Source organism: Theobroma umbraticum, unplaced genomic scaffold (genome assembly GCF_002168275.2).
Source record: "Theobroma umbraticum cultivar Fairchild unplaced genomic scaffold, ASM216827v3 scaffold_44.0, whole genome shotgun sequence".
Classification (NCBI taxonomy): domain Eukaryota; kingdom Viridiplantae; phylum Streptophyta; class Magnoliopsida; order Malvales; family Malvaceae; genus Theobroma; species Theobroma umbraticum.
The window spans coordinates 8639706-8650661 of NW_018397255.1; the positions used below are offsets into that span (position 1 = coordinate 8639706).

General features: G+C 28.3%; 1 protein-coding gene across 1 annotated transcript; it reads left to right on the forward strand.

Moving 5' to 3' along the window:
* Window positions 1-6669: 6669 nt before the first annotated feature.
* On the forward strand, window positions 6670-8205 carry LOC110408951 (glutathione S-transferase F9-like). The gene is made up of 3 exons (XM_021418112.1): window positions 6670-6891; window positions 7030-7078; window positions 7531-8205. The coding sequence occupies exons 1-3, from the start codon at window positions 6748-6750 to the stop codon at window positions 7989-7991; spliced, it is 654 nt and encodes a 217-aa protein (XP_021273787.1). The 5' UTR covers window positions 6670-6747; the 3' UTR covers window positions 7992-8205.
* Window positions 8206-10956: the final 2751 nt, after the last annotated feature.

The window sequence follows — 10956 nt, forward strand, 5'->3', positions numbered from 1 at the left end:
CTCTAAAGATTGACATATAAAATAAAGGTAAAGATAACAAAGTTGCATTAATAAGTGTCATTCTACCATCTAATGAAAGAAGCTTCCGTTGCCAAAGAGCTAATTCATCTCAAAACCTATTAACAACCAAGTTCCAAGTAAGAATCGAGGAATACCTAAGTACAAAATCAAAATCACATAAATCAAATATAAAAAATACCCATCAACCAATCCTAAGCTTTCTCAAAATCCAATTTTAAAATAACTCCACCTTTTTTATCTTTATATAATAAATTTGATGTTTGAGGTGGGCTATAAATGTAAAAGAAATGATTTTGGACTAATGATGGTCCTCATAAATTATCATTTTAGTAAAGAGTAAAATGGGTATAAACTTATGACACGTCATGAAGTTAACAAAAATTCAAACCTAAACTAAAGACTAAATGAGTTTATGAAATATATTATTTTGAGGAAGAGTGTCCATTTTCAATGTTAATGGACCAAAATTGAATTATAATCAAAACTTTAGAAATAAGAATATTTTATCCTAAATTGTAACTTTTACAAATAGCTAAAAATAAAATTAAATATTCCTTATATTTAAAATTTTAAATAATTTTTATTTTTACCTCTCAATAAAAGTTTAATGTGCAAAAAATTATATAGCACCACTTCAAATTTGTAGAGTTATGATTGAATTTGTAAGAGGTAGGTATATAGCCACAAATATGAGGAATCATTAATAATAATAAATGCAACAAAAATAAAAATTCAATATCAATTAATAAAAAACTTAGTCAACCTTTTTGGGAATAAATTATTAATTTTGTATATAAAATAATTCTAAATCAATAAATGACTTTTATTTCATTTTTTCCCTTCTTATATAATTTAATCGTTTTTGAAAAAAAAATTGATATCCAAAATCAAAATTAAAAATATATTAAAAATTAATGATCATATGATTTTGAATAACTAAATTACAGTTAATAAAATTAAACTGATCTGAATGATCCGTTCAAATTAAATTAAATTTGACTTTCAATGTCAAAAATTCAACCCAAGTGTGAAACTCGTATATCTAAATCGATAACATGAATTCTAAATAGTCCAATCCAAATCCGACTTGGCCTATCCAGTTACCAAGGTAAAATCCAAAAGATCCCTCAAAACATTTCAAAACGACACTTTGGTTATTTTTTTTGTTTTAAAATTATGTTTTTGGTCTCTTAATTATTAACACTGTTAATCAACTGTTAAAAAAAATATATCTACTACTATATAAATATTTTAGGACACAAATACCTTTTTAAAAACTTTGTTCATGTTTCCTTCCAAAACGTAACAAATTTATTTGATATTTAATAAAATTTAATATTTGAAAAAGAAGAAAAAAATAAAATTATAAAACAAGATTTGTAAATGCTATAGTTTGTCTCAATTTGATATTTAATAAAATTTAATATTTGACAGAAAAAAAAAACTTAAAACTTTGTTTCCTTTCGAAAAGTCGCTTTGATTTCATAATGAAAATATACAAAGAGCTATCAACCACAGTAGAAACAAGAACCCAATCATCAAATAGAAACTCAACATCACTCCCCAAGTTGCAAGAAGATTAAGATTGTTTTCCCATCAAATCTCAAGTCAACCACAAGAGCCTTTTCCCAACAACTATACAGAAATTACTACATCAAAATCAAAACTCAGCCTCAACCAAATAACAAACACAATTGTGCTGAACCAAGAAATCAAAAACAAAAATGCAATACAGCTAAAGCCTTATAAATAGAGAACGAAACCCATTACATGGTACACCGTCAAACCTTTAAACTTTTGATATGTAATAATCAAATCAAAATCATTTTATGTCACCTTAAACCTTATTCTCCAATAACAAATTTTGGGCAAAAGTGTTTCAACAAAATTAGTAATCACGAGGGAAAAAACAATCTCTTGACCCGACTGTATTGTATATCTATCATTCAATAAAAGATTTTCTATTAATACATTCTTTTCAATGAAAAAAAAAATTATCAAATTGTTGGAGAAATAAAAAGTTTAATGATAATAGACTTTAGCTCAAGAAAGAAATTTATGGTTTTCAAGTTGGATAGAGTTTCAAGTTTCCAGGATTTCAAATAAAAAATTTTTAGATTTTTTTATTAAGGTTTTTGGAAAAAGGATGAACAGAATTTTTTTAAAAAAGAATGCGTTTAAATTCAAAAAATAATATGAAGGGTATTTATTATTTAAAATATTTTTGTAGTATTACATTTAATTTTTTTTAATTATTGACAAATGATGTTAATAATTAAAGTGTCAAAAATATCATTTTAAAATAAGAGAGATTAAGAATCATATTCAAATGTTTAAAAGAGTTTTTGGAATTTCATCTCTCGAGCTTGAGCTGGTAACCCAACCCTGGGCCATCTCTAATAGGCTAGTTGCCCAAGCTTGTTGGTCTGACCCACTTAGAATTGGACTTGAAATGTTCAAAGTATGAGCTTGATTTGATTTGGTTAGAGAGAGAGAGAGAGAGTCTGGCGAGGGTAGAGTATAAGGATGGAGTTTTTTTTTTTTAATTAGGAGAAAGAGAGATACGAATTTTATTTTTTTGAATAGAGAATTATATATTAATCGATGAATCAAATATAATGATGGAGTTAAGGAATGCAAATTGCATTAACTCATTGTTGGATAGCATTAGAAAATTTTTGAAAAGAAAGGGGGTGAGAGAATATTTGTATTTTCTATTGTTCAAACCAGCGTTTAAGAATTCTTTCACTTTCCAAAAGGCAGATGATTTAGGTTTTTTTTTTTCTCATGGTAACATATGTCGTAATAACATAGCTAATTAGTAACCATCCTTCTTATATATGAAGGTATAAACACATTTATTCATCTTTGGCAATTCATAACTCAAGATTCCTTCTATTGAATTAATTAATGATGAATTCAGTGTCAATTAGTTCAAAATTCAATAGTGATAACCTTTTTTATGAAAAATATGATCCTTTTATGAATAGTCATAAATTTATTTATAAATAGATATTTAAAGTCAAAATTAATAATTCAAAAATGGTAAATTGTTCTTTTTCTTTCTCTCAAACCAAACTCCTTTTTCTCTTAAACTTTAAAAGGAGAATTGAAGATTTGTTGTTTGTAATTTTCTGATTGCTTTTGTTGAATTTTAGAGGTATATTACCATTAATCCCAACAGCAAACTAGAGAAATATAATTACCTTAAAAACAACATAACGTTCTAATCAAATCAATACATCTCAAGCCATATAAAAATTTCTGAATTTTGTTATTCAACTTACATTTAAATAACATGAATTCTATCCTAAATATTCATAAATGACCTTTAATGGCTTTATATGTACTCTTGCATATACATACATACATACATATATATGTATATAGAGGACTGAAGCCCTATTAATATATCGGCTACATGTGACACACCATTCTCATGTTTCTCCTCCCCGAAAGCTTTATATGCCCTTAGGAAAACAATAATCAAACGTTTCTTTTTCTTTTGTTTTGGTAACTCATGTACTAGATTGCACAAACCCTCTTTCACCTCCATCCATTTGATCATTCTAATGTTTGGAGTCAATATAAATTTTTTTATCTTTGAAGGGATATCTTGTGAAAAAGGATTTTAAATTTTAAACATACATCTATAGAAAAAAAAAAAAGAATGAGATTCATAGGACGGAACTTGGAAGACTATGGAAAGAAAAAGAATGAGTTTCTCAACTTACTTGACAGGATTAAGAGGATTGTGTAAAATGAGTTTTTTTTTTTCCTTTATAATGTGCAATTGGGAAGATTAAGGTGATTGAAATTACTGGTAGATTACAGGAATTGGGCGGACCAAGTTTAGGTTCAAGTCTGGCAGATGGGTATTGGGGTTTGTGGTGGCAATTGGATAGGTCGGGTTGGGTTTGGATGGGATTATTTTAGACTCGTGTTGTTATCGATTTAGATATTCCGAATTGAACTTGGATTGAATTATTAACTTTGAAGTCAAATTGAATTTGATTTGGAAGAATCATTCAGATAAATTTAGATTTTATTATTGGTAATTCAGTTTTTTAAAACTATATTATCATCAACTTGTAATATATTTTTAATTTGGTAAACTCCGGATAGCACCTTGAAATTTTTTTTTTTTTACATAAAAACTCGTGTTTTACTTTTATTCCCAAAAGAAGTAGTGAGGTTAAATTTTTAATTAGTTTTTTTTTAAAAAAAGACAATAAGAGCTTTCTATTATAATTTTTTTATTTTTTATTTGCTTAATTAAAAAATTGAGATTTTCTGGGTTTCTTTTTTTTATTTTTCTCTCACTTTCTTTCCTCCCTTTTTCATTATCCAAATAAATCAATACCAGGAAGTGATATTGAGCCAATTATCCTGACAGGAAGTATATAGGCTTAAAGTCCCTCTGTTTTTTGCAAGAAGATCTCTCTAAATCGGAAATGATGATCGAATAGATCAATACAAAATAAAATCAATACTAAGTACAAAACAATACAAACAAATGCACCTCATAGATTTGTAAGAAGTTCAAGTTTTTTTTGGACAAAAATATACATGGACTCATTTAAGTAATAAATAAATGAGAATTTTAACATCACTAAACCCAAATACTTAAAAATTAACAATTTGAAAGTGAGGAGATAAAGTGAAACAAAATCATAAAAGAAACTAAAAAATACTCAAATTTATTTTTTAAAATTAAAAAAAAATTATGAAAGAAAGATTCTTATTATCTTTTTACAAAAAATTAATTGAAAATTTAACACGGTTACCGGAAATAAAAGTAAAACACAAAATTTTATATGAGAAAAAAATAACTTTAGGGTGTTATTATTTTATTTGAAAAATTAACAATTTATGCCCATAAAAAATTGTTAGCCGCTTGTTATTAATTGATATTTAATTTTTATTTTCATGTCTTATTATTATTAATGAATCATCATATTTGTGGCGATGACGTATGTCTTACAAATTAATTTTTTAAAATTTTATTGATTAGTAAAAATAAAATTTATTTAAAATTTTACATATAAATAATATTTAATTTTTTTAATTAGTTTTAAGAGTACTGTTTATTATATAAAATTTAAATGACGTGTTTTGTAGTGATAATTTTTCTAACTGAGATAAAGAGAAATTCTCTAATTTAATACTCTTCTTGCTACATATGAAGTCATTTTCTTTAATAAATATTTAATATTGACGTTAGGTGAAATAAGTAAAATGCCTGAAAGTAGGTGGCACAATTAAATTTGTTGAATTAGTTTCAATTATTTTTTAATTTATTAATTACTTTTTGTTTTTAAGGACAGAATTTAGTTTATAAATTTACTTTTTTTATTTTTTATTTTTAGCTTATAAATTTAGTTTCATCCATGTAATATCTGAAAATTAATTAACGGGGACAAAATTTGCAAAAGCGGAAGCAATTGAATTGTAATATTTTTTTGGTTAAGTGCTTGAATTGCAAATTATCCAATCAAAGGTTGATGATGGTAGTATTAACATTAATTTAGCATGATTCTTGAAAAAAAAGTGCCTAAATTATTTTTAATAATTCAAATAAATTTTTATTCTTCTTTTACATTTTATCAAATTTTTATATTTTTATTTTAACTCAAATAAACTCATATGACTAATAATTGACTAATATACATAAGTTAAATTAGTATTTATTATTTTATGTCCACACATTAGCAACGTAGAAGGTAAAATATATCACTGGATCATATCATCATCCCATATCAACATATCAAGTCATCATTTATATGATATGCTAATATGACATATAAGCATCACATAACATAAAATGATAAGTGATATTTTGATTAAATCAACTATAAGTTATAATAACTTATTTAACTTAAAATAAAAATAAAAAAATTTATTTGATTTATAATAAAAATATAAAAATTTATTTAAATGTAATAAGAGATTAAAAATTTATTTAAAATTTTTAAAATAATTTAAAAATCTTTTATAATTATGTTTATTAACTTAGCTATTATCCATTTTCCCGTGAATGCTGCAAGTGTGGGTCCATAGCGTCTTTCATAAAACAAATCCACTTTTTCTTTATTTACACCATAGAAAACAACCTCTTTAATTAGGCCGTTGGGTGCAACTAATTTTCTCGCATTGGCAAGATACTTCCCGTATTGATTTCCACTCTTTCGCACTTTGTAAGGTATTTAGCATTGTTGGACAATTGTAATTAAAAACAAAAGAGTCGATGGAATTGGTTGGCTCCGGGGCATGCACGGAATATATTTTCCATCATTAGGACAAAACAATTGACCTAACCCTGGGTGATTCTCCACTGTCATAAGACCACGTGGATGACTCACTGGTTGTGGTCAGACGTCTTGACTTGTCGTGTCTTTATCTTTGAATCATCGGAAAGGATGCCCAGGCGTTACTTTCTCAACAACAACCACAACAAGGGTAAACAATAGTAATTACGTAATTGATACGCCCACTATTCCCCTTTATATCCATTAAAGGGTCTAGCTGTACTTAGCAAAAACCCTAGATAATTACTTCGAATTGAGGTTGGAGCCGCCAGGTCCCACCTTTCAATTCTTGTGGACCCCAAAAAATTATCATCGCCATTCTATAGATTGGTGTGAACATTTAGTCTGTGACATTCATTGAACACTTTCAATAAAAGACTTGAAAGGAAGAGAATTAGCAATATTACAGTCAACAACAATGGTGGTGAAGGTTTATGGCCCAGCCTATGCTTCCCCAAAGCGTGTGCTCGTTTGTCTTATTGAAAAGGAGGTTGAGTTTGAGACTGTCCCGGTTGATTTGCTCAAAGGAGAGCACAAAGACCCTGAATTCCTCAAGTTGCAGGTCAGCAGCAACAACCTTTTCTTTCTTTCGTTCTTTCTTTTTGAAAAAATTTAAGTAGAAATTGTTTAATCATGTTCCAATTCTCAGCGAAGATTATGTTTACGTTTGTGTCAATCTGTTCTTTTCTGCTGTTTGCAGCCTTTTGGAACAGTTCCTGTCACTCAAGATGGAGACTATACTTTATATGGTAATTAATCTCCGTTCTTTTACTTTTAAATTCAGATGATACCTTCTCCCCAGTTTTCTTGAGGATCTTTGAGAAAGAATAAGGGAAAAAAAGGGGCAGCAGGCCAAATTTCTTCTCGTGTCTCTCCTATCTAATCTACTATGCATAAACAATTGAAGTAAAAAGTGGGTTCCCCTGTCAGAAACAATCACCGTGAATGGACAATTATAAAACTTTTTATCATTATTTATAATGAAAGTGGTAGTCATGGTGAATTTCACTTGAACACTTGGGTCAAGATTTTACATGTTATATAATTGCAAGAATCTGATCAACCAAGCATTGCCTAAGCCTAACAAAAAGTATCGAGCAAGAGTTGAATTTGTGAGTGCCTACTTTTTAATTTGCCTTTTTACTTTTATTTTATTTTATAATTAAATGGATTGATGAATTTCATAATGCGAGTTGTGCAGAATCCCGTGCCATCCTGAGGTACTATGCAGAGAAATACAAGTCACAGGGAACTGATCTGCTGGGGAAGACAGTAGAGGAAAGAGGTCTTGTTGAAAACTGGCTAGAGGTCGAGGCACAGAGCTACAACCCACCAATTTACACCCTGACCGTTCAAATCATGTTTTCCTCCAAGTTGGGGTTCCCTCGTGATGAAAACTTGATCAAAGAGAGTGAGGAAAAGCTTGCCAAGGTGCTGGATATTTATGAGGAGAGGCTGTCAAAGAGCAAGTACTTAGCTGGTGATTTCTTCAGCCTTGCTGACCTTAGCCACCTGCCATTTACTCAGTACTTGGTGGATCAAATGGGAAAGGAGTACATGATAAGGAGCAGGAAGCATGTTAGTGCTTGGTGGGATGATATTAGCAGCAGACCTTCCTGGCAGAAGGTTCTCCAGCTCTATGCTGCTCCTTTCAAGAATTGAAGTGATGCCGTTTCAGATGGGTCTTTTCAAATAATGTTTACTTTGTTTAGCAGTTTGCTGTCAGTTCTTGCTTTACATCTGTCTTAAGAGAACTTTTTATCTTATTGGGTGGATAGGTCATCAATGAAATGGTTTGGAGTGTTTAATTTTATAGTTTTTTGTAAATGTGTTGTCCTAAGTTTGATGCTAATAATACTTATTGTCTTTAAGAATAGTTCCTTCAAAATTGTTTAAATTGTTTTTTATAAAAGGTTAAATTTGGAAAGAAAATGAACTATGATAGCGTTTGTATGAGAAAATGGAGAGTATATTCTTTGTAATAAGATTAATTAAAATTACATTATAATGTTTGTTTTGTAACAAATTATTGTAATATAATATTATAATATATTATATTATAATCAAGTGATATAATATGATTACAGTTCAAAACTAATGCAGTCACATACTCTGTAATATTTTAAAGATAATTTTACCTTTTAACTTTATTATTTTGTTAAAAACATTTTATAATGTTATAACTAAAATAAAAAATATTAAAATAAAATATATAAAATAAAAATAAAAATTTATATAATATGAATAAGAGAAATTAAAATAAAATATATAATATAAAAAATTAGATTAAAAATAAAAATAAAATATATAAGATTATAATAAGAAATGAAAATAAAATATATGATATTAAAAATATATTTAAGAGGTGATATTTTATTAAATTAATAATAAAAAATACAAGTATATTAAACTTATATTTTAATAAATAAGAATAATTTTAAAAATTAACATTACATTGGTAACAAAGTACTTCTAAACTAAAAGTATCAAAATTATCTTTTTGATATTTTAATTATTATTTTGTTTGTATATCAAATACTGTAATATTATTTTTTCTGTAATTATATTATTTATAATCACATTGCATTGTAAAGTATTATCTATCACCTATGTTCAATACACAGTAATATACGAAACAAGTTTTTTATAGGTGAAAAAATATGTTTTTCTTTTTGGTTAGTTACATATTTGGTACTCCAAACTATAATTAAATTCACAATTTAATAGTTGACATTGTATAGGATTTGGCGGAACATCAGATGGAAAACAAACTCTGAAACCGGGTTTCTATAAGTTAATAATTAGGATGGTTCAATTTCAAGCAAGCATGATCCAGCTCTTACCTGCCTTTTCCTTTTGAGACCTATGCCTCAATGGTTTAGATCTGTCTTCCTTTTCAATCATGAATTGACACCATTCTGTCTGCCTGTTCCCAAACCATATTTTTCCTCCGTCTCATCCTCTCTTCAAGATCCCACTAGGTATACAACTTCAAGATGCATTTTTCCAATAATACAAAGAATTTCACCGAAAACGTCCAAATCAAGTAATTAATCTCCACTTTGTTTAGATACAAATTCGAAGAAAACATAAGCTACTTTCCAATCGTACCGGTTTCACTAGAGCAAGTTTAAGACCATCCCTCAGTAGTTGCAACCCACATTGATCAAGGAGCTAGTCCACTGACCTATTTCTATTTTTTTTGGGGGGGGGGGGGAATGAATTTAGCGTGTATAAGGAAGATTTCTCATCCGGGTAACATTTATGATATTTGCAAGTCGGTGAAGAACTGAGGTCTGCACGTAGTGCCCAGATTGGAGTCTCAAAATCTATGCCCCAACTCGCTTGAGTTGGTCGAGCTCTCTAACTTGGGTGGGTTGCCCAGCCTTGGGCCATCTCTAATAGGCTAGCTGCCCAGGCTTGTTGGTCTGACCCACTTAGAATTGGTAAGAGAGAGAGTTGGGAATGAAGATAATGATGGAGCGGGGGGAATGCAAAATGAACTAACTGGCGGTTGGATTGCATTAGAGAATTTTCGTAAAGAGAGGTGGTGAGAGAATATTTGCACTTTCTATCGTTCACACCGGCGTTGAAGAATTCTTTCGCTTTCCAGAAGGCAGACGATTGAGTTTTTTTTCTTCCTCATTGTAACGTATGTCGTGATAACATAAGCAATTAGTAACCGTCATATATACATGAAGGTATAAAAGCATTTATTCATCTTAGGCAATTCATAACTCAAGATTCCTTCTATTGAATTAATTAATGTTGAATTTATCTAGTTAACGTTTTATATATGAAGGTATAATTTTTTTTTATGATTAATATGACCTTTTTATGAATAGTACTGACATTTTATGAATAATCATAAAGTTTTCTATAAATAGGTATTGAAAGTCAAAATTAATAATTCAAAAAAGATTAGTTGTTCTTTTTCTTCCTCACAAACCAACTCCTTTTTGTCTGAAACTTTAAAAAGAAATTTGTAGTTTTGTTGTTTGTAATTCTCTGATTACTTTGTTGAATTTTAGAGATATATTGTCATTAATCCCAACATCAAAGTAGAGAAATATAATTACCTTAAAGATAATATAGCGTTATAATCAATACGTCTCAAGGCATATAAAATTTTCCCAATGCTCTAATTCAAATTTCATTTACATAAAATTTTAAATTTTAATGTTTGGAGTCAATATAAAATTTTTATATTTGAAGGGACATTCTGTGAAAAGGATTTTAAATTTTAAACATGCATCTATAGAAAGAGAAAGATTGAGATCCATAGGATGGAACTTGGAAGATTATGGAAAGAAAAAGAATGAGATTCTTGCCCACTCAGATTATAATTCACTATTTAAACGTATATACCATCATGCATTGAATTATTAACAAGTTTACTTTAACAAATTTAATTGCTACGATTTATTGAAAAATATATTATACACGATCATCTTTATAGAACTAGTTCTCTTATTTTGAAATATTGCATAATGAAGTAATAGCCTCATTGCTAACGTTGCCAAACACATTTAGACCTACTATATGGACCGAATGGTTTTGTTTTCTTTAATTAATTTATGGAAAAAAAGTAGACTCATTTTCTAATCTTATTTAATTTCAAGTATTG